Source organism: Bombina bombina, chromosome 1, assembly GCF_027579735.1.
Source record: "Bombina bombina isolate aBomBom1 chromosome 1, aBomBom1.pri, whole genome shotgun sequence".
Classification (NCBI taxonomy): Eukaryota; Metazoa; Chordata; class Amphibia; order Anura; family Bombinatoridae; genus Bombina; species Bombina bombina.
Window position 1 is genome coordinate 487,324,367 of NC_069499.1, and position 25,212 is coordinate 487,349,578.

A 25,212-nucleotide genomic window follows, 5' to 3' on the forward strand; every position below is an offset into this window, starting at 1 on the left:
AGTAAAAGCGACTGGTAGCAGGCTTATTAATAACACTTCATAACTTTTCAAATGTATGTTTAAAACGTTTACTGGCATGTTAATCGTTTTTTGTGAGGTACTTGGTGATAAAACTTATTGGGGCATGATTTTTACCACATGGCCATCTTTGTTTTCTGCATAGAAACAGTTTTCTGAGCTTCCCCACTGTTGTAATATGAGTGGGAGGGGCCTATTTTAGCGCTTTTTTGCGCAGTAAAAATTCAGTCACAATCTGTCTACTTCATCCTCCATGATCCAGATCGTCTCTAGAGAGCTCAGGGGTCTTCAAAATTCATTTTGAGGGAGGTAATCAGTCACAGCAGACCTGTGACAGTGTGTTTTGACTGTGATAAAAACGTTAATTATTAAATTGTTATCCGTTTTTGGGCATTAAGGGGTTAATCATCCATTTGCTGGTGGGTGCAATCCTTTGCTAACTTAATACATTTACTGTGAAAAATTGGTTGCTATAACTATTTTGGTTCATTGTTATTTCAACTGTGACAGCTTTTTGTGCTTCTTAAAGGCACAGTAGCGTTTTTTTATATTGCTTGTAAATTTATTTAGAAAAGTATTTCCAAGCTTGCTAGTCTCATTGCTAGTCTGTTTAAACATGTCTGACACAGATGAATCTCTTTGTTCACTATGTTTAAAGGCCAATGTGGAGCCCAATAGAAATGTGTGTACTAATTGCATTGATGTTACTTTAAATAAGTCAATCTTTACATGTAAAGAAATTATCACCAGACAACGAGGGGGGAGTTATACCGACTAACTCTCCTCACGTGTCAGTACCTTCGCCTCCCGCTCAGGAGGTGCGTGATTTTGTGGCGCCAAGTACATCAGGGAGGCCCTTACAAATCACTTTGCAAGACATGGCTACTGTTATGACAGAAGTATTATCTAAATTGCCAGAATTAAGAGGCAAGCGCGATAGCTCTGGGTTAAGGACCTATAGCAGGTCTGAAACGTTGTATGTTTGTCAAAAGACCCCATATGAAGAAATAAAGGTTTTTTAACTATTGGTGGCTGGAACAAATCTTTTTTGCTACTTGAAGCTCTGGGTTAAGGACAGAGCGCGCGGATGAGGTGAGAGCCATGTTAGATACTGCGTCAGAATTTGCAGAACATGAAGACGGAGAGCATCATTCTGTGGGTGACGGGTCTGATCCAGAGAGACTGGATTCAGAGATTTCTAATTTTAAATTTAAGCTTGAGAACCTCTGCATATTGCTAGGGGAGGTATTAGCGGCTCTGAATGATTGTAACACGGTTGCAATTCCAGAAAAATTATGTAGGTTGGATAGATACTATGCGGTACCGGTGTGTACTGACGTGTTTCCTATACCTAAAAGGCTTACAGAGATTATTAGCAAGGAGTGGGATAGACCTGGTGTGCCTTTTTACCCTCCTCCCTTATTTAGGAAAATGTTTCCTATAGACGCCACCACACGAGACTTATGGCAGACGGTCCCTAAGGTGGAGGGAGCAGTTTCTACTTTAGCTAAGCGTACCACTATCCCGGTGGAGGATAGTTGTGCCTTTTCAGATCCAATGGATAAGAAATTAGAGGGTTACCTTAAGAAAATGTTTGTTCAACAAGGTTTTATCTTACAGCCCCTTGCATGCATTGCGCCTGTCACTGCTGCGGCGGCATTCTGGTTTGAGTCTCTGGAAGAGGCCATTCGCACAGCTCCATTGGATGAAATTATGAACAAGCTTAAAGCACTTAAGCTAGCTAACGCATTTGTTTCTGATGCCGTCGTACATTTAACCAAACTTCCGGCTAAGAACTCCGGATTCGCCATCCAAGCGCGCAGAGCGCTATGGCTTAAATCCTGGTCAGCTGACGTGACATCTAAATTGCTTGATATTCCTTTCAAAGGGCAGACCTTATTCGGGCCCGGCTTGAAAGAAATTATAGCTGACATTACCGGAGGTAAGGGCCATGATCTACCTCAGGACAGGGCCAAATCAAAGGCCAAACAGTCTAATTTTCGTGCCTTTCGTAACTTCAAGGCAGGAGCAGCATCAACTTCCTCCGCTCCAAAACAGGAATAAGCTGTTGCTCGTTACAGACAGGGCTGGAAAGTTAACCAGTCCTGGAACAAGGGCAAGCAGGCCAAGAAACCTGCTGCTGCCCCTAAGACAGCATGAAGAGAGGGCCCCCTATCCGGAAACGGATCTAGTGGGGGGCAGACTTTCTCTCTTCGCCCAGGCTTGGGCAAGAGATGTCCAGGATCCCTGGGCGTTGGAGATCATATCTCAGGGATATCTCCTGGACTTCAAAACTTCTCCTCCACGAGGGAGATTTCATCTTTCAAGGTTATCAGCAAACCAAATAAAGAAAGAGGCGTTTCTACGCTGTGTACAAGACCTCTTACTAATGGGGGTGATCCACCCAGTTCCGCAGACGGGAACCTTCCAAAGAGGGAACCTTCAGACCAATCTTGGACTTAAAAATCCTAAACAAATTCCTAAGAGTTCCATCATTCAAAATGGAAACTATTCGAACCATCCTTCCCATGATCCAAGAGGGTCAGTACATGACCACAGTGGACTTAAAGGATGCCTACCTTCACATACCGATTCACAAGGATCATTATCGGTACCTAAGATTTGCTTTCCTAGACAGGCATTACCAGTTTGTAGCTCTTCCCTTCAGATTAGCTATGGCTCCAAGAATCTTTACAAAAGTTCTGGGCTCACTTCTGGCGGTACTAAGACCGCGAGGCATATCGGTGACTCCGTACCTAGACGACATTCTGATACAAGCGTCAAGTTTTCAAACTGCCAAGTCTCATACAGAGAGAGTTCTGGCATTTCTGAGGTTGCATGGGTGGAAGGTGAACGTGGAAAAGTGTTCTCTATTACCACTTACAAGGGTTCCCTTTCTAGGGACTCTTATAGATTCTGTAGAGATGAAAATTTACCTGACGGAGGCCAGGTTATCAAAACTTCTAAATGCTTGCTGTGTCCTTCATTCCATTCCACACCCGTCAGTAGCTCAGTGCATGGAAGTAATCGGCTTAATGGTAGCGGCAATGGACATAGTACCATTTGCGCGCCTGCATCTCAGACCGCTGCAATTGTGCATGCTAAGTCAGTGGAACGGGGATTACTCAGATTTGTCCCCCCCTACTAAATCTGGATCAAGAGACCAGAGATTCTCTTCTATGGTGGCTTTCTCGGCCACATCTGTCCAAGGGGATGACCTTTCGCAGGCCAGATTGGACGATTGTAACAGCAGACGCCAGCCTTCTAGGCTGGGGCGCAGTCTGGAACTCCCTGAAGGCTCAGGGATTATGGACTCAGGAGGAGAAACTCCTCCCAATAAATATTCTGGAATTAAGAGCAATATTCAATGCTCTCCTAGCTTGGCCTCAGTTAGCAACTCTGAGGTTCATCAGATTTCAGTCGGACAACATCACGACTGTGGCTTACATCAACCATCAAGGGGGAACCAGAAGTTCCCTAGCGATGTTGGAAGTCTCAAAGATAATTCGCTGGGCAGAGTCTCACTCTTGCCACCTGTCAGCGATTTACATCCCAGGCGTGGAGAACTGGGAGGCGGATTTTCTAAGTCGCCAGACTTTTCATCCGGGGGAGTGGGAACTTCATCCGGAGGTCTTTGCTCAACTGATTCATCGTTGGGGCAAACCAGATCTGGATCTCATGGCGTCTCGCCAGAACGCCAAGCTTCCTTGTTACGGATCCAGGGACCCGGGAGCGGTGCTGATAGATGCTCTGACAGCCCCTTGGCTCTTCAACATGGCTTATGTGTTTCCACCATTCCTGATACTTCCTCGTTTGATTGCCAAGATCAAACCGGAGAGAGCTTCGGTGATTCTGATAGCGCCTGCGTGGCCACGCAGGACCTGGTATGCAGACCTAGTGGACATGTCGTCCTGTCCACCGTGGTCTCTGCCTCTGAGACAGGACCTTCTAATTCAGGGTCCTTTCAACCATCCAAATCTAATTTCTCTGAGGCTGACTGCATGGAGATTGAACGCTTGATTCTATCAAAGCGTGGCTTCTCGGAGTTGGTTATTGATACCTTAATACAGGCTAGGAAGCCTGTTATCAGAAAAATTTACCATGAGATATGGCGTAAATATTTATATTGGTGCGAATCTAAGAGTTACTCATGGAGTAAGGTTAAGATTCCTAGGATATTGTCCTTTCTACAAGAGGGTTTAGAAAAGGGCTTATCTGCTAGTTCGTTAAAGGGACAGATTTCTGCTCTGTCTATTCTTCTACACAAACGTCTGGCTGAAGTTCCAGACGTTCAGGCTTTAGCTAGGATTAAGCCTGTGTTTAAGACTGTTGCTCCGCCGTGGAGCTTAAACTTAGTTCTTAACGTTCTTCAAGGCGTTCCATTTGAATCCCTTCATTCCATTGATATCAAGCTGTTATCCTGGAAGGTTCTGTTTTTGATGGCTATTTCCTCGGCTCGAAGAGTATCTGAGTTATCTGCCTTACATTGTGATTCTCCTTATCTGATTTTTCATTCAGACAAGGTAGTTCTGCGTACTAAACCTGGGTTCTTACCTAAGGTAGTTACTAACAGGAATATCAATCAAGAGATTGTTGTTCCATCACTGTGTCCTAACCCTTCTTCAAAGAAGGAACGACTTTTGCATAATCTGGACGTAGTCCGTGCCCTGAAGTTCTATTTGCAGGCAAAACAGGGAATTTTCGTCAAACTTCTTCCCTGTTTGTCGTTTACTCTGGACAGAGAAGAGGTCAAAAGGCTTCGGCTACCTCTCTCTCTTTTTGGCTTCGTAGCATAATACGTTTAGCCTATGAGACTGCTGGACAGCAGCCTCCTGAAAGGATTACAGCTCATTCTACTAGAGCTGTGGCTTCCACCTGGGCCTTTAAAAATGAGGCCTCTGTTGAACAGATTTGCAAGGCTGCAACTTGGTCTTCACTTCACACTTTTTCAAAATTTTACAAATTTGACACTTTTGCTTCTTCGGAGGCTATTTTTGGGAGAAAGGTACTTCAGGCAGTGGTTCCTTCTGTTTAATGTTCCTGCCTTGTCCCTCCCTTCATCCGTGTACTTTGGTATTGGTATTCCATAAGTAATGGATGACCCGTGGACTGACTACACTTAACAAGAGAAAACATAATTTATGCTTACCTGATAAATTTATTTCTCTTCTAGTGTAGTCAGTCCACGGCCCGCCCTGTCTTTAAGGCAGACCTAAATTTTAATTAAACTCCAGTCACCACTGCACCCTATGGTTTCTCCTTTCTAGTCTGCTTTGGTCGAATGACTGAATATGACATGTGAGGGGAGGAGCTATATAGCAGCTCTGCTTTGGGTGATCCTCTTGCAGCTTCCTGTTAGGAAGAGATATAAGTAATGGATGACCCGTGGACTGACTACACTACAAGAGAAATAAATTTATCAGGTAAGCATAAATTATGTTTTTTCAATTTTTAATACTTTTGCATTTGCGGGTATTAGGCCAGCGGGTGCGTCAAATGTTAGACTTTATTGCGTCATTTTGGCGCGGGAAATTACGTTTTTGACGCAACTTCGTCATTTCCGGCGTCATACGTGACGTCGAGACCTTTCACACGGCGGCGTCATTAGTGACGCGAGTGTCATTTCCGGTCATTTTTGACACCAAAAAAGTTTACGTTACGTTGTGCGTCATACTTGCCGCCAAATTTTTTTCATTATTTCAATACCCCATTCATGTTTGCCTCCTGCTTTCTTCTCTATCAAGAGGCCTATGCTTTTGCATTTTTTCCCATTCCTGAAACTGTCATTTAAGGAAATAGATAATTTTGCTTTATATGTTGTTTTTTCTTTTACATTGAGCAAGATGTCCCAATCCGATCCTGTCTCTGAAGTTTCTGCTGGAACATTGCTGCCTGACATCGGTTCTACCAAAGCTAAGTGCATTTGTTGCAAAATTGTAGAAATTATTCCACCGAATGTCATTTGTAATAGTTGTCATGATAAACTTTTACATGCAGATAGTGTTTCTATCAGTAATAGTACATTGCCAGTTGCAGTTCCTTCAACTTCTAATGTGCATGATATACCTGTAAATTTTAAAGAATTTGTTTCTGAATCTATTATAAAGGCTTTGTCTGCATTTCCACCTTCTAATAAACGTAAAAGGTCTTTTAAAACTTCTCATTTAGTTGATGAAATTTCAAATGACCAACAACATAATAATTCATCCTCTTCTGCTGAGGATCTATCTGAAACAGAAGATCCTTCCTCGGATATTGACACTGACAAATCTACTTCTTTATTAAAAGAAGTGTTAATTACTTTGGATGTTGAGGTAACCAGTCCTATTGACGTTCAGTCTAATAAACGTTTAAATGCTGTTTTTAAACCTCCTGTGGTTTCCCCAGGTGTTTTTCCCATTCCTGAGGCTATTTCTGATATGATTTCTAGGGAATGGAATAAGCCAGGTACTTCCTTTATTCCTTCTTCAAGGTTTAAGAGATTGTATCCTTTACCAGCAAAATCTATAGAGTTTTGGGAAAAGATCCCCAAAGTTGATGGGGCTATTTCTACTCTTGCTAAACGTACCACTATTCCTATGGAAGATAGCACTTCCTTTAAGGATCCTTTAGATAGGAAGCTTGAATCTTATCTAAGGAAGGCCTATTTATATTCAGGTCATCTTCTCAGACCTGCTATTTCTTTAGGTGATGTTGCGGCTGCATCAACTTTCTGGTGGAAAATTTAGCGCAACATGAATTGGATTCTGACATATCTAGCATTGTTCGCTTACTGCAACATGCTAATCATTTTATTTGTGATGCCATTTTTGATATTATCAAAATTGATGTTAGATCCATGTCTTTAGCTGTATTAGCTAGAAGAGCTTTGTGGCTTAAATCTTGGAATGCTGATATGACATCTAAATCTAGATTACTATCTTTCTTTCCAAGGTAATAATTTATTTGGTTCTCAGTTGGATTCTATTATTTCAACTATTACTGGGGGAAAAAAAGTTTTTTTGCCTCAGGATAAAAAAACCTAAGGGTAAATCTAAGGCTTCTAACCGTTTTCGTTCCTTTCATCAGAATAAGGAACAAAAACTCAATCCTCCTCCCAAGGAATCTGCTTCCAGTTGGAAGCCTTCCTCAAATTGGAATAAATCCAAGCCATTTAGGAAACCAAAGTCTGCCCCTAAGTCCGCATGAAGGTGCGGCCCTCATTCCAGCTCAGCTGGTAGGGGGCAGATTAAGGTTTTTCAAGGATTTTTGGATAAAATCTGTCCAAAATCATTGGATTCAGAGCATTGTCTCTCAAGGGTATCGAATAGGATTCAAAGTAAGACCTCATGTGAAGATTTTTTCTCTCGCACATTCCTGTAAATCCAGTAAAAGCTCAGGCTTTTCTGAAGTGTGTTTCAGACCTGGAGTCTTCAGGGGTAATCATGCCAGTTCCTCTTCAGGAACAAGGTTTGGGGTTTTATTCAAACCTATTCATTGTACCAAAGTAAGAAAATTTGTTCAGACCAGTTCTGGATCTAAAAAATTTGAATCGTTATGTAAGAGTACCAACTTTCAAGATGGTGACTATAAGGACTATTCTGCCTTTTTGTTCAGCAAGGACATTATATGTCCACAATAGACTTGCAGGATGCATACCTTCATATTCCGATTCATCCAGAACACTATCAGTTTCTGAGATTCTCTTTTCTAGACAAGCATTACCAATTTGTTGCTCTTCCATTTGGCCTAGCAACAGCTCCAAGAATCTTTTCAAAGGTTCTGGGTGCCCTACTATCTGTAATCAGAGAACAGGGTATTGCAGTGTTTCCTTATTTGGACAATATCTTGGTACTAGCTCAGTCTTTACATACTGCAGAATCTCACACAAATCAACTAGTGTTGTTTCTTCGGAAACATGGTTGGAGGATCAATTTACCAAAACGTTTCTTGATTCCTCAGACAAGGGTCACCTTTTTAGGTTTCCAGATAGATTCAGTGTCCATGACTCTGTCTCTAACAGACAAGAGACGTTTAAAATTGGTTGCAGCCTGCCGGCACCTTCAGTCTCAGTCATTCCCTTCAGTGGCTATGTGCATGGAAGTTTTAGGTCTCATGACTGCAGCATCGGATGCAATCCCCTTTGCATGTTTTCACATGAGACCTCTACAGCTTTGTATGCTGAATCAATGGTGCAGGGATTTATACAAAGATATCTCAATTAATATCCTTGAATCCCAATGTACGACACTCTCTGACATGGTGGATAGATCACCATTGTTTGGTTCAAGGGGCTTCTTTTGTTCGCCCAACCTGGACTGTGATCACAACAGATGCGAGTCTTTCAGGTTGGGGAGCCGTTTGGGGGTCTCTGACAGCACAAGGGGTTTGGAAATCTCAAGAGGCGAGATTACCAATAAATATTTTAGAACTCCGTGCAATTCTCAGGGCTCTTCAGTTCTGGCCTCTGCTAAAGAGAGAACCATTAATTTGTTTTCAGACAGACAATATCACAACTGTGGCTTATGTCAATCATCAGGGTGGGACTCACAGTCCCCAAGCTATGAAAGAAGTATCTCAGATACTTGCTTGGGCGGAATCCAGCTCCTGTCTAATCTCTGCGGTGCATATCCCAGGTGTAGACAATTGGGAGGCGGATTATCTCAGCCGCTAGACTTTACATCCAGGGGAGTGGTCTCTCCATCCAGATGTGTTTTCTCAGATTGTTCAGATGTGGGGGCTTCCAGAGAGAGATCTCATGGCCTCTCATCTAAACAAGGAACTTCCCAGATACCTGTCCAGGGATGTTCAGGCGGAAGCAGTGGATGCGCTGACACTTCCTTGGTGTTATCAACCTGCTTACATCTTCCCGCCTCTAGTTCTCCTTCCAAGAGTGATTTCCAAAATCATCATGGGACAGTCTTTTGTGTTGCTGGTGGCTCCAGCGTGGCCACACAGGTTTTGGTATGCGGATCTGGTTCGGATGTCCAGTTGCCCGCCTTGGCCACTTCCGTTACGGCCGGACCTACTATCTCAAGGTCCGTTTTTCCATCAGGATCTCAAATCATTAAATTTTGAAGGTATGGAAATAGTTCTAAGTCATAGAGGTTTCTCTGATTCAGTGATTAATACTATGTTACAAGCTCGTAAATCTGTCTCTAGGAAGATTTATTATTGAGTTTGGAAGGCTTACATTTCATGGTGTTCTTCTCATAAGTTCTCCTGGCATTCTTTTAGAATTCCTAGAATTTTGCAGTTTCTTCAGGATGGTCTGGATAAGGGTTTGTCTGCAAGTTTCTTGAAAGGACAAATCTCCGCTCTTTCTGTTTTATTTCACAGAAAAATTGCTATACTTCCTGATATACACTGTTTTGTACAGGCTTTAGTTCGTATTAAGCCAATTTCTCCTCCTTGGAGTCTTAATTTGGTTCTGAGGGCTTTACAGGCTCCTCCATTTGAACCTATGCATTCTTTCGACATGAAACTACTTTCTTGGAAAGTGTTGTTCCTTTTGGCTATCTCTTCTGCTAGAAGAGTTTCTGAATTATCTGCTCTTTCTTGTGAGTCTCCTTTTCTAATTTTTCATCAGGATAAGGCAGTTTTGCGGACTTCTTTTCAATTTTTACCTAAGGTTGTGAATTCTAACAACATTAGTAGAGAAATTGTTGTCCCTTCTTTATGTCCTAATCCTAAGAATTCTCTGGAGAGATCCTTACATTCTTTGGATGTGGTAAGAGCTTTGAAATATTATGTGGAAGCTACTAAAGATTTCAGGAAGACTTCTAGTCTATTTGTTTTATTTTCTGGTCCTAGGAAAGGTCAGAAAGCTTCTGCTGTTTCCTTGGCTTCTTGGTTGAAACTTTTGATTCATCAAGCTTATTTGGAGTTGGGTCAAACCCCGCCTCAGAATTACAGCTCATTCTACTAGATCAGTCTCTACTTCATGGGCTTTTAAGAATGAAGCTTCAGTCGATCAGATTTGCAAAGCAGCCACTTGGTCCTCTTTGCATACATTTACTAAATTCTTCCATTTTGATGTATTTGCTTCTTCGGAAGCAGTTTTTGGTAGAAAAGTTCTTCAGGCAGCTGTTTCAGTTTGATTCTTCTGCTTTTTGATTTAAGTTTTTTGTTTCAAACATGAAAATAAACTTATTTTTGGGTTGTGGATTATTTTCTCTGCGGAATATGGCTGTTTTTGTTTTAGTCCCTCCCTCTCTAGTGACTCTTGAGTGGAAGACTCCACATCTTGGGTATTGATATCCCATATGTCACTAGCTCATGGACTCTTGCCAATTACATGAAAGAAAACATAATTTATGTAAGAACTTACCTGATAAATTCATTTCTTTTATATTGGCAAGAGTCCATGAGGCCCACCCTTCTTATGGTGGTTATGATTTTTTTTATAAAGCACAATTATTTCCAAATTTCCTTTGTTGATGCTTTTTACTCCTTTCTTTATCACCCCACTGCTTGGCTATTCGTTAAACTGAATTGTGGGTGTGGTGAGGGGTGTATTTATAGGCATTTTGAGGTTTGGGAAACTTTGCCCCTCCTGGTAGGATTGTATATCCCATATGTCACTAGCTCATGGACTCTTGCCAATATGAAATAAATGAATTTATCAGGTTAGTTCTTACATAAATTATGCTTTTCTGTCCGTTTGGGACCAAGGCTATTTTTACATTTTTGCGGTGTTTGTGTTTAGCTGTAATTTTCCTCTTACTCATTTACTGTACCCACACATTATATACCGTTTTTCTCACCATTAAATGGGCTTTCTAATGATACCATCATTTTCATCATATTTTATAATTTACTATAAAAATGTTTTATAAAATATGAGAAAAAACACACTTTTTCTAACTGACCCCCAAAATCTGTTACACATCTACAACCACCAAAAAACACCCATGCTAAATAGTTTCTAAATTTTGTCCTGAGTTTAGAAATACCCAATGTTTACATGTTCTTTGCTTTTTTTGCAAGTTATAGGGCCATAAATACAAGTAGCACTTTGGTATTTCCAAACCATTTTTTCCCCAAAAATTTGCGCTAGTTACATTAGAACACTGATATCTATCAGGAATCCCTGAATATCCATTGACGTGTGTGTATATATATATATATATATATATATATATATATATATATATATATATATATATATATATATATATTTATATTTATATTTATATTTATATTTATATTTATATTTATATTTATATTTATATTTATATTTATATTTATATTTATATTTATATTTATATTTATATTTATATTTATATTTATATTTATATTTATATTTATATTTATATTTATATTTATATTTATATTTATATTTATATTTATATTTATATTTATATTTATATTTATATTTATATTTATATTTATATTTATATTTATATTTATATTTATATTTATATTTATATTTATATTTATATTTATATTTATATTTATATTTATATTTATATTTATATTTATATTTATATTTATATTTATATTTATATTTATATTTATATTTATATTTATATTTATATTTATATTTATATTTATATTTATATTTATATTTTTTTTTTTTTTAGTAGACATCCCAAAGTATTGATCTAGGCCAATTTTGGTATATTTCATGCCACCATTTCACCGCCAAATGCGATCAAATACAAAAAATAGTTCACTGTTGCACAAATTTTTTCACAAACTTTCGGTTTCTCACTGAAATTATTTACAAAGAGCTTGTGCAATTATGGCATAAATGGTTGTAAAATTTTTCCATGGGATCCCTTTTGTTCAGAAATAGCAGACATATATGGCTTTGGCGTTGCTTTTTGGTAATTAGAAGGCCGCTAAATGCCACTGTGCACCACACGTGTATTATGCCCAGCAGCGAAGGGGTTAATTAGGGAGCTTTTTGGGGTAATTTTAGCTGTAGTGTAGTAGAGAACCCCAAGTATTGATCTAGGCCCATTTTGGTATATTTCATGCACCATTTCCCCCGCCAAATGCGATCAAATAAAAAAAAATAAACGTTAAATTTTTCACAATTGTAGGTTTCTCACTGAAATCATTTACAAACAGCTTGTGCAATTATAGCACAAATGGTTGTAAATGCTTCTCTGGGATCCCCTTTGTTTAGAAATGGTAGACATATATGGCTTTGGGGTTGGTTTTTGGTACTTAGAAGGCCGCTAGATGCACATCACACGTGTATTATGGTTAGCAGTGAAGGGGTTAATTTTAGCTTTAGTGTAGAGCTCAGCCTCCCACCTGAAACATCAGACCCCCTGATCCCTCCCAAACAGCTCCCCCCCCCCCCACAATTGTCCCCGCCATCTTAAGTACTGGCAGCAACTCTGCCAGTACTAAAATAAAAGGTATATTTAGGCTTGGGGGGGTTAAGCATATTTACATATGCTGCTGTGTAGGACCCCCCTTAGCCCCCAACCTTTCTGATCCCCACCAAACAGCTCTCTAACCCTCCCCCTCTGCCTTAGTGGGTGCCATCTTGGGTACTGGCAGCTGTCTGCCAGTACCCAGTTTAGAATAAAATTGTTGCTTTTTTATTTTTTTACACTTTTCTGTAGTGTAGCTCCCCCCCCCCCACCAAAGACCAACCCCCTCCTAGATACCTTTTTGATTGATTTAAAAAAAAAAAAAATACCCCTTTCTCCCAGTTTTGTAACAAAATCATTTCTGTAGTGTAGCGGTTCCCACCCGCTCCCGCCCCGTGCACGAGTCCGCCCGCCCCCCTCTACATTACCCAGCACATCAATGGCCGCCCACCCGCCTCCCAAGTCGGCTCCCACCCACCAACGATACCGGCCATCGATGTCTGGTACAGAGAGGGCCACAGAGTGGTTCTCTGCATCGGATGGCCAAGGGGTGTTATTGCAGGATGCCTTGATATCGAGGCATCACTGCAATAACCGGAAAGCGGCTGGAAGCGAGCAGGATCGCTTCCAGCCGCTTTAAACCCCTAATGCCGTACAGAGTACGTCGCTGGTCTTTTAAGGTTGTGTGGGACGTACCCTGTACGACATTCGTCGTTAAGGGGTTAAACACCTCAAGATATTAATATCAATTGTTTAATGCTAAACAACTTTGCAATATACGTTCATTTTTTTAAATTTTGTTCTCCTTTCTTGTGATTTAATTGTGAATATTTTAGGCTTTCTTATTCATGTTAAACATGGAAGTGCAGACACAGCTATATTCCACGGTCATTGGTTGCACACTCTTGTAAGCTATTTATGGCCATTCCTAATTGGCCTCAGCAGAAAAGGTAACCTAAGTTACAATATGGCGGCGCCCACTGCTGTATGGACCCTTATTTTAACCACTAATATAATTTATATAAATACATGTACAAGTTTGTTCTCGGGCTAATCTTTACTCTAAATACATACTTCAAGCAATGATTTATATTGTGTTTAATGTCCCTTTTTAACTATTGAAATTTTCAGTAGGTAAAGATACAATAGGTGAAAAAAGGCCATTTCAAACAAAAAATAGTTAAAAGGCCATTATAGTGATAAAATGAATTGCTCTAATTTGTTAGCGTATGTAATTGTATCAATATCCCACAACTGCATTAAACACATATTTAAAGTACCGCTTAGGATCTGCAGAGCAACTGAGCAGAAACTGCCAAAATACATATTTCTTCCAAAGGAAACACATAAAATATACTTTTAACAGGCCATTAAAAAGACCACGGAGACCCCAGAAAGCCCCTCTTTTAATATAGAACCATTATGTAACAGCCAAGTATCACTTATGCATTTATTGGAGTAGAGAATCATGGGAGCCCCATGTGCTCATCTAACTTGTATAACTATACCCAAAATCTTCTTTGGACTACAGAGGTTAGTGGGGGATGTACACAATTTTTTTTTTTTTTATATATTTACAACCTTATTATTTTAATATCTCTAGACCTTCTCATACATTTTGTTGTAGAGTTCTGCGATTATATTTACATAAAATAATGGTATAGTTTGAATCTGCTGGGAGGAGGGGGATTATGAGTGGCTCTAACTAAATATTGAGCTACAGTGGGGCTAAAATATGAGCAGCATCTAAAAACTCCAAAACCGCTTACCACAGGGGTGAAACTGGCTCTGCAGTTAATGGCATGCACCTCCCTCTAATACTGGTGATACAATTTTATAACTTTGGTTACACTGCAGGTATCTAAAAGAGAGTTGTGCAAACACATTGGCACTAGAATACCTTGAAAGCCAACTTTCAATATGGAAATAACAAATATAAAATAACATAAATATAAAAATGATGTAGTGTTTTAACCCTTTGAGTGCTAAGCACTTTCCCACCTGGGTGCTAAGGTGATTGAAGGTTTTGTTTTTAATTTTAATTTTTTTTTACTTTTATATATCGTTTTCCAGATCCCCAAGACTTACACCATTGGAAAGGTTAGGCGATTACCTTTCCAATGGTGGGTCTTGGGGGTCTGTAGCTGCTTAGATGCCTGAGATACTTGTGTCATTCTCAAAACTTTTGGTTTATGCTCACTCCCATGCTTGTGATTTAAAGCAGAATCGCTAGAACTACAACTGTACAAATGCAGTTTTAGCTCAGATCTCACCGCTGCTTTTAGTGAACAGTGAATCTTCCTGTCAAAAGGCACGTGTTTTTTTTTTTTTTTTGTTTTGTTTTTCCTTTTTATAAACAGCCAGTTTATTGTCATTAAAACAGGTATTTTTAAAGTAAAAGCACATTTTATATATTTTTTTATTCATAAGGTGCTACATATTCCTTATTGATTATAAGCAGACAGTGAGGGGGAGTTGTGGCGGTCCATGGCGGGGGGGGGGGGGGGGGTCTCTTTAGCACAGCCTTCAGCCCTTCATTTTAGAAGGGGAAAAAAAAAACACGTGCCGCTTTCACCGCTGCAGTGAACAGTGAATCGCTACTGACAGGTAGATTCATGGTTCATTGTAAGCAGCAGTGAGATCGGAGCTAAAACTGCATTTGTACAGTTGTTGTTCTGGCTATTCTGCTTTAAATTGCCAGCATGGGAGCAAGCATATACTAGACTGACATAGGGCGTATGGTGCAGGCCCTATGGACGAATCACCTGTCTGTCAAATCGAGATTACAGAAATTCTCAGAGGCGGCTGGGGCACAGGTAATGGAGCGGCTTTAAAAAGTAATATTTTCATTGGAAAAAGTTTATTTAAAAAATAAATAAATAATAATTCAGGCATCACTATGCACATATCGAGGAGTACATCCAAAGTATTAAAATGAATAAGCTTGAGTTTACCAACAATTTAAGCTGCACATTTTCTGCTCTATAAGTAAATCAAGAGCATGCACATTGCATTATTTAAAGCTCCAGCCCAGCTAGTCTCCCTGTATAGTCCCATAGCACTTATAGTACATAACTTAGTCTTATTGTATGCGTCCGTTCTCCATTTTTTAGTTAGGAACGTGTTTCACATTGGATGATCCAGAGAATTGTTGCAGATCTTTCAAAATAACTTTCTACATGAAAAGGGTTTTATTTTTGTGGTTTTTTTTGTTAAAAAACAAAAACAAAACCCCATTCATGTCAATATAGTTTATTCAGTACATGAAATGTTGTTCTTTATATGTTCTTCCATGCATTATTTAAAATTATTTGGATAGGATTCAAACATTGTTAAAATGATTAACATGACCTAATGTCAATTTACTAAATACATTGGGTGTTTTTGTGTTGTAGGTTCCCTCAAGCCTCTGCTTCTTATATTTTACTCCAGTTTTCCCAATATGGAAATATAATAAAGCATGTGGTAAGGTCATTTTCTATAATTTCAAATGACTTCTTACTGATGATACATATTATCTGGTAATAACTACATTTGCACTTACAGATGTCAAACACTGGAAACTGGATGCACATTCAATATCAGTCTAAATTACAAGCTAGGAAGGCGTTAAGTAAAGATGGAAGGATCTTTGGTGAATGCATAATGATTGGAGTGAAACCATGCATTGATAAGGTAGGATTGGCTATTTCGGAAATACTACTATGACCAATACACTCCATTTATCAGAATTTTCAAAGTACTGTGCATTAACAAATATCCTGGATAATACGCCCCTTAAAGGGACATGAAACACATTTTTTTCTTTCGTGATTTAGAAAGAGCATGTGCAGTTAAAACAACTTTCTAATTTACCAAGTTCTATTATCTAATTTGCTTCATTCTCTTGATATCCTTTACTGAAAGGGATATCTAGATAGACTCAGTAGCTGCTGATTGGTGGCTGCACAAAGATGCCTTGTGTGTTTGGCTCGTCCATGTGGATTGTGATTTCTTCAACAAATGATATCTTAAGAATGAAGCAAATTACATAATATAAGTAAATTGGAATGTTGTCTTTAATTGTATTCTCTGATTTATGGAAAAAAAAGTTGTGCTTAATGTCCCTTTGAACAGACAGTAAAGTCAAAATTAAACTTTAATGATTTAGATAGAGCATGTCATTTTAAATAACCTTCCAATTGTTAGAAAAGAAAATAATTTGCTTTGTTCTCTTTGTATCCTTTGTTAAAAACATACCTTGGTAGTCAGGAGCAGCAATGCACTACTGAATTTAAAGGCACAGTGTACTCCAATTTTTATATAATTGCATGTAATAAACACTAATATAAAGAATATGCTCTCGTCCAAGGTAATCCTGAAAACCTGGCCTGTTGGAGAGACCTGAGGATGGGTTTGAAACCAGTGAGAAATACTGATCTACAAATACATTATAAAACCTTTTAAAAACTTACTTAGAAGCTCCCAGTTTAGCACTGTTGATATTAGGCTGGGACGCCCAGTGAAAGGGGCTTGAAAACTGGAACAGCAGACACTCCCACTCCCTTCCCTGCATATGAAAAGACAAAGTACACAAAAAGGAGCTGCAGGAATCTGTGGACATCTGTATGCATCTAAAAATGTGTGGCTTGGTTAGGAGTCTGAAAATGTTGTTAAATAAGAAAAACTAACCATTTTTACAAACACTCCCAGATGGGCTGTATAAATGGATCATCTACACAACATTTATGCAAAGAAAATCTAGTGTACAGTGTTGCTTTAAAGTGCCAGTAAACCTAGAAAATATTGTTATGTAATTCTGCACATAATGCAGGATTATATAACATTATATTAGTGCTAGCTTTATGCAACATAATATTGCAGCTGGAATTTTTATTAAAAAAGAGGGTTTTTCAGACCCACCCTCTGTGCTCTACTGAGCGGGTCTGGTTTTCCCTCTGAGACCATCTGGGCAGCTGTTTAGTCACAGCTCGGCCCGATCATGCCATTACACTCAATGTAGCTGAGTGTAATGGCGCGATTGGGCCGGGCTGTGACTAGACAGCTGCCCAGATGCGCTCAGAGGGAAACCAGACCCGCTCAGTAGAGCACAGAGGGTGGATCTGAAAAACCCTCTAATAAAAATTCCAGCGGCAATATTATGTTACATAAAGCTAGCACTAATGTTATATAATTCTGCACTATTTTCTAGGCTTACTGTCCCTTTAACTGCTGATTGGTGTCTGCACATATCCACATTTTTTCATTGGTTCACCCAATGTGTTCAGCTAGTTCCTCGTAGTACATTGATGCTCCCTCAGCAAGGGATATCAAGAGAATGAAGCAAATTTGATAACAAAAGTAGATTGTGAAGTTGTTTAAAATTGTATGCTCTCTGCATCCAGAACAAAAAAATTGCTGCAATAATTTTTTTGTTTAGAGCTGCAACAACTAATCAGCATAATCGATTATCAAAATGGTTGTCAACTAATCTCATAATCGATTAGTTGGTTTGCGATTAGTTGGTCTGTGCACAGCACCAGCTGCTTTACTCCAGTGAGCTACTGCACATGGTATTGTGTTTTATGGTTAGGCCCTTAGTCTAAAGGACGTCTACAGACATCTTACTTTTCACTTTTTTTTAGTTTACAACTACTCCTCTTATGTGCAACCCAGAAATGAAATAGGAGACATCATTTGGATTGTTTATATAAAATCAGGTGATTTTGGTAGTCCCAAATCACCTGATTTTATATAAACAATCCAAATGATGACCCTTATTTTATTCATTGCATGATATAGTGCCGAGCTTGTTATTTACACCTAGCCCTAGATAGATAATAGTGCACATCAAGTCATAACAAAAGCCATCAGTTTGCACAAATGTTAGCAGATTGCTTGCTATTCCTGATATATGCACTCTCTATAGATAAATGTGTAAGGCTGTGTCCTTTTACTGATATATAGAGGCCCATTTATCAAGCTCTGTATGGAGCTTATGGGCCCGTGTTTCTGGCGAGTCTTCAGACTCGCCAGAAACAGCAGTTATGAAGCAGCGGTCTAAAGACCGCTGCTCCCATAACCTGTCCGCCTGCTCTGATGAGGCGGACAGGAATCTCCACAATTCAACCCGATCGAGTACGATCGGGTTGATTGACACCTCCCTGCTGGTGGCCGATTGGCTGCGAGTCTGCAGGGGGCGGCGTTGCACCAGCAGCTCTTGTGAGCTGCTGGTGCAATGCTGAATATGGAGAGCGTATTGCTCTCCGCATTCAGCGAGGTCTTGCAGACCTGATCCGCACTGTCAGATCAGGTCCGCAAGACCGTTGTTAAATAGGCCTCATAGTTTTTAGCCCCTTTTTTTTTTTTTTTTTTTTTTTTTTTTTTTAATTAATTGGAATATGTACCAAATTCAACCTCTAAGTATATATCTGTCATTTTAAGAGTAGACTAGATATCCCCCCCCCTAACCTTATAGATGGTTATTTACCATTGCATATAGATATTCAACATATTTTATGTTAAAATAAAGTGCAGGCTTACTTTGTTGAGAGACCCCTTGCATTGGTGGAGAACTAACAAAGATGAATAGCCCACCTTGGTGAAATTGGCAAAACTCTATTTATGCATCCCAGGCACCTCCACATAATCTGAGCGCCTCTTCTCTGCTGTAGGAAAAATAGCTGCAAAAAGAGAGCCAGCCTCAGCCCAGGAGCATGTGGACATGTGTTGACATTTTTGCATTTCAATGCAAAGTTTCTGAGTAAATAACAGAATGTTATAAACAGTGATAGTCTACCTCTTTCTACTTAGACCTCTTTTCAAACAGTTTGTGTTTTGTTTTTTTGCTTAATTATAAAAATTTGTTCTGTTGCTTAAAAAATTGGACCAACAGTTGTTTTATTGTAAAGTTTTAGTCTGAAGTTTGTATTTATAACACCAAGTATGTGGATTTTATTTTTAAATATAGGAAAAATGTATTTCTCCAACATAGGTGTGTCCGGTCCACGGCGTCATCCTTACTTGTGGGATATTCTCTTCCCCAACAGGAAATGGCAAAGAGCCCAGCAAAGCTGGTCACATGATCCCTCCTAGGCTCCGCCTTCCCCAGTCATTCTCTTTGCCGTTGTACAGGCAACATCTCCACGGAGATGGCTTAGAGTTTTTTAGTGTTTAACTGTAGTTTTTATTATTCAATCAAGAGTTTGTTATTTTAAAATAGTGCTGGTATGTACTATTTACTCTGAAACAGAAAAGAGATGAAGATTTCTGTTTGTAAGAGGAAAATGATTTTAGCAACCGTTACTAAAATCGATGGCTGTTTCCACACAGGACTGTTGAGAGGAATTAACTTCAGTTGGGGGAACAGTGAGCAGACTTTTGCTGCTTGAGGTATGACACATTCTAACAAGACGATGTAATGCTGGAAGCTGTCATTTTCCCTATGGGATCCGGTAAGCCATTTTTATTACAGAAAGAAAAAAAGGGCTTCACAAGGGCTTTTAAGACTGTAGACATTTTCTGGGCTAAATCGATTTATCTATAAGCATATTTTATACTCCATAGCCTTGAGGAATTATTTTAATCTTGGGAATTATGTAAAATAACCGGCAGGCACTGTATTGGACACCTTATTCTCTAGGGGCTTTCCCTAATCATAGGCAGAGTCTCATTTTCGCGCCTCTATTGCGCACTTGTTTTTGGGAAGCATGACATGCAGATGCATGTGTGAGGAGCTCTGATACATAGAAAAGACTTTCTGAAGGCGTCATTTGGTATCGTATTCCCCTTTGGGCTTGGTTGGGTCTCAGCAAAGCAGATACCAGGGACTGTAAAGGGGTTAAATATAAAAACGGCTCCGGTTCCGTTATTTTAAGGGTTAAAGCTTCCAAATTTGGTGTGCAATACTTTTAAGGCTTTAAGACACTGTGGTGAAATTTTGGTGAATTTTGAACAATTCCTTCATACTTTTTCACAATTGCAGTAATAAAGTGTGTTCAGTTTAAAATTTAAAGTGACAGTAACGGTTTATTTTAAAACGTTTTTTGTACTTTGTTATCAAGTTTATGCCTGTTTAACATGTCTGAACTACCAGATAGACTGTGTTCTGAATGTGGGGAAGCCAAGGTTCCTTCTCATTTGAATAGATGTGATTTATGTGACACAAAATTTAGAGAAAATGATGCCCAAGATGATTCCTCAAGTGAGGGGAGTAAGCATGGTACTGCATCATCCCCTCCTTCGTCTGCACCAGTCTTGCCCACACAGGAGGCCCCTAGTACATCTAGTGCGCCAATACTCCTTACTATGCAACAATTAACGGCTGTAATGGATAATTCTATCAAAAACATTTTAGCCAAAATGCCCACTTATCAGCGAAAGCGCGACTGCTCTGTTTTAGAAAATACTGAAGAGCATGAGGACGCTGATGATATTGGTTCTGAAGTGCCCCTACACCAGTCTGAGGGGGCCAGGGAGGTTTTGTCTGAGGGAGAAATTTCAGATTCAGGGAAAATTTCTCAACAAGCTGAACCTGATGTGATTACATTTAAATTTAAATTGGAACATCTCCGCGCTCTGCTTAAGGAGGTGTTATCTACTCTGGATGATTGTGAGAATTTGGTCATTCCAGAGAAACTATGTAAAATGGACAAGTTCCTAGAGGTCCCGGGGCCCCCCGAAGCTTTTCCTATACCCAAGCGGGTGGCGGACATTGTAAATAAAGAATGGGAAAGACCCGGTATACCTTTCGTCCCTCCCCCCATATTTAAAAAATTGTTTCCTATGGTCGACCCCAGAAAGGACTTATGGCAGACAGTCCCCAAGGTCGAGGGGGCGGTTTCTACTCTAAACAAACGCACCACTATACCCATAGAAGATAGTTGTGCTTTCAAAGATCCTATGGATAAAAAATTAGAAGGTTTGCTTAAAAAGATGTTTGTTCAGCAAGGTTACCTTCTACAACCAATTTCATGCATTGTTCCTGTCACTACAGCAGCGTGTTTCTGGTTCGATGAACTAGGAAAGGCGCTCAATAATAATTCTTCTTCTTATGAGGAGATTATGGACAGAATTCATGCTCTCAAATTGGCTAATTCTTTCACCCTAGACGCCACTTTGCAATTGGCTAGGTTAGCGGCGAAAAATTCTGGTTTTGCTATTGTGGCGCGCAGAGCGCTTTGGCTAAAATCTTGGTCAGCGGATGCGTCTTCCAAGAACAAATTGCTTAACATTCCTTTCAAGGGGAAAACGCTGTTTGGCCCTGACTTGAAAGAGATTATCTCTGATATCACTGGGGGCAAGGGCCACGCCCTTCCTCAGGATAGGTCTTTCAAGGCCAAAAATAAACCTAATTTTCGTCCCTTTCGCAGAAACGGACCAGCCCCAAGTGCTACGTCCTCTAAGCAAGAGGGTAATACTTCTCAAGCCAAGCCAGCCTGGAGACCAATGCAAGGCTGGAACAAAGGAAAGCAGGCCAAGAAACCTGCCACTGCTACCAAGACAGCATGAGATGTTGGCCCCCGATCCGGGACCGGATCTGGTGGGGGGCAGACTCTCTCTCTTCGCTCAGGCTTGGGCAAGAGATGTTCTGGATCCTTGGGCACTAGAAATAGTCTCCCAAGGTTATCTTCTGGAATTCAAGGGGCTTCCCCCAAGGGGGAGGTTCCACAGGTCTCAATTGTCTTCAGACCACATAAAAAAACAGGCATTCTTACATTGTGTAGAAGACCTGTTAAAAATGGGAGTGATTCATCCTGTTCCATTAGGAGAACAAGGGATGGGGTTCTACTCCAATCTGTTCGTAGTTCCCAAAAAAGAGGGAACATTCAGACCAATCTTAGATCTCAAGATCCTAAACAAGTTTCTCAAGGTTCCATCGTTCAAAATGGAAACCATTCGAACAATTCTTCCTTCCATCCAGGAAGGTCAATTCATGACCACGGTGGATTTAAAGGATGCGTATCTACATATTCCTATCCACAAGGAACATCATTGGTTCCTAAGGTTCGCATTCCTGGACAAGCATTACCAGTTTGTGGCACTTCCGTTCGGATTAGCCACTGCTCCAAGGATTTTCACAAAGGTACTAGGGTCCCTTCTAGCGGTGCTAAGACCAAGGGGCATTGCAGTAGTACCTTACTTGGACGACATTCTGATTCAAGCGTCGTCCCTTCCTCAAGCAAAGGCTCACACGGACATTGTCCTGGCCTTTCTCAGATCTCACGGGTGGAAAGTGAACGTAGAAAAAAGTTCTCTATCTCCGTCAACAAGGGTTCCCTTCTTGGGAACAATAATAGACTCCTTAGAAATGAGGATTTTTCTGACAGAGGCCAGAAAATCAAAACTTCTAAACTCTTGTCAAATACTTCATTCTGTTCCTCTTCCTTCCATAGCGCAGTGCATGGAAGTAATAGGTTTGATGGTAGCGGCAATGGACATAGTTCCTTTTGCGCGAATTCATCTAAGACCATTACAACTGTGCATGCTCAGTCAGTGGAATGGGGACTATACAGACTTGTCTCCGACGATACAAGTAGATCAGAGGACCAGAGATTCACTCCGTTGGTGGCTGTCCCTGGACAACCTGTCACAGGGGATGAGCTTCCGCAGACCAGAGTGGGTCATTGTCACGACCGACGCCAGTCTGGTGGGCTGGGGCGCGGTCTGGGGACCCCTGAAAGCTCAGGGTCTTTGGTCTCGGGAAGAATCTCTTCTCCCGATAAATATTCTGGAACTGAGAGCGATATTCAATGCTCTCAAGGCTTGGCCTCAGCTAGCAAAGGCCAAGTTCATACGGTTTCAATCAGACAACATGACGACTGTTGCGTACATCAACCATCAGGGGGGAACAAGGAGTTCCCTGGCGATGGAAGAAGTGACCAAAATCATTCAATGGGCGGAGACTCACTCCTGCCACTTGTCTGCAATCCACATCCCAGGAGTGGAAAATTGGGAAGCGGATTTTCTGAGTCGTCAGACATTTCATCCGGGGGAGTGGGAACTCCATCCGGAAATCTTTGCCCAAATTACTCAATTGTGGGGCATTCCAGACATGGATCTGATGGCCTCTCGTCAGAACTTCAAGGTTCCTTGCTACGGGTCCAGATCCAGGGATCCCAAGGCGACTCTAGTAGATGCACTAGTAGCACCTTGGACCTTCAAACTAGCTTATGTATTCCCGCCGTTTCCTCTCATCCCCAGGCTGGTAGCCAGGATCAATCAGGAGAGGGCATCGGTGATCTTGATAGCTCCTGCGTGGCCACGCAGGACTTGGTATGCAGACCTGGTGAATATGTCATCGGCTCCACCATGGAAGCTACCTTTGAGACGAGACCTTCTTGTTCAAGGTCCGTTCGAACATCCGAATCTGGTCTCACTCCAACTGACTGCTTGGAGATTGAACGCTTGATCTTATCAAAGCGAGGGTTCTCAGATTCTGTCATTGATACTCTTGTTCAGGCCAGAAAGCCTGTAACTAGAAAAATTTACCACAAAATATGGAAAAAATATATCTGTTGGTGTGAATCTAAAGGATTCCCTTGGGACAAGGTAAAAATTCCTAAGATTCTATCCTTTCTTCAAGAAGGTTTGGAGAAAGGATTATCTGCAAGTTCCTTGAAGGGACAGATTTCTGCCTTGTCTGTGTTACTTCACAAAAAGCTGGCAGCTGTGCCAGATGTTCAAGCTCTGGTTAGAATCAAGCCTGTTTACAAACCTTTGACTCCTCCTTGGAGTCTCAATTTAGTTCTTTCAGTTCTTCAGGGGGTTCCGTTTGAACCCTTACATTCCGTTGATATTAAGTTATTATCTTGGAAAGTTTTGTTTTTGGTTGCAATTTCTTCTGCTAGAAGAGTTTCAGAATTATCTGCTCTGCAGTGTTCTCCTCCTTATCTGGTGTTCCATGCAGATAAGGTGGTTTTACGTACTAAACCTGGTTTTCTTCCGAAAGTTGTTTCTAACAAAAACATTAACCAGGAGATAGTCGTGCCTTCTTTGTGTCCGAATCCAGTTTCAAAGAAGGAACGTTTGTTGCACAATTTGGATGTTGTTCGTGCTCTAAAATTCTATTTAGATGCTACAAAGGATTTTAGACAAACATCTTCCTTGTTTGTTGTTTATTCTGGTAAAAGGAGAGGTCAAAAAGCAACTTCTACCTCTCTCTCTATTTGGATTAAAAGCATCATCAGATTGGCTTACGAGACTGCCGGACGGCAGCCTCCTGAAAGAATCACAGCTCATTCCACTAGGGCTGTGGCTTCCACATGGGCCTTCAAGAACGAGGCTTCTGTTGATCAGATATGTAAGGCAGCGACTTGGTCTTCACTGCACACTTTTACTAAATTTTACAAATTTGATACTTTTGCTTCTTCTGAGGCTATTTTTGGGAGAAAGGTTTTGCAAGCCGTGGTGCCTTCCATCTAGGTGACCTGATTTGCTCCCTCCCTTCATCAGTGTCCTAAAGCTTTGGTATTGGTTCCCACAAGTAAGGATGACGCCGTGGACCGGACACACCTATGTTGGAGAAAACAGAATTTATGTTTACCTGATAAATTACTTTCTCCAACGGTGTGTCCGGTCCACGGCCCGCCCTGGTTTTTTAATCAGGTCTGATAATTTATTTTCTTTAACTACAGTCACCACGGTATCATATGGTTTCTCCTATGCAAATATTCCTCCTTTACGTCGGTCGAATGACTGGGGAAGGCGGAGCCTAGGAGGGATCATGTGACCAGCTTTGCTGGGCTCTTTGCCATTTCCTGTTGGGGAAGAGAATATCCCACAAGTAAGGATGACGCCGTGGACCGGACACACCGTTGGAGAAAGTAATTTATCAGGTAAACATAAATTCTGTTTTTTTATCCGATTAGTCGAAAAAATAATCTGCCGATTAATCGATTATGAA

The 25,212-nt window shown here is 40.4% G+C and overlaps 1 protein-coding gene across 1 annotated transcript in view; it reads left to right on the forward strand.

The window, feature by feature from the left end:
- NUP35 (nucleoporin 35) overlaps positions 1-25,212 on the forward strand; it is a 67,338-nt gene that overhangs the window by 16,396 nt on the left and 25,730 nt on the right. The window contains exons 6-7 of the mRNA XM_053698541.1: positions 15,725-15,794; positions 15,876-16,004. Coding sequence (XP_053554516.1) covers positions 15,725-15,794; positions 15,876-16,004 — 199 coding nt within the window. The remainder of the gene's footprint in view (positions 1-15,724; positions 15,795-15,875; positions 16,005-25,212) is intronic.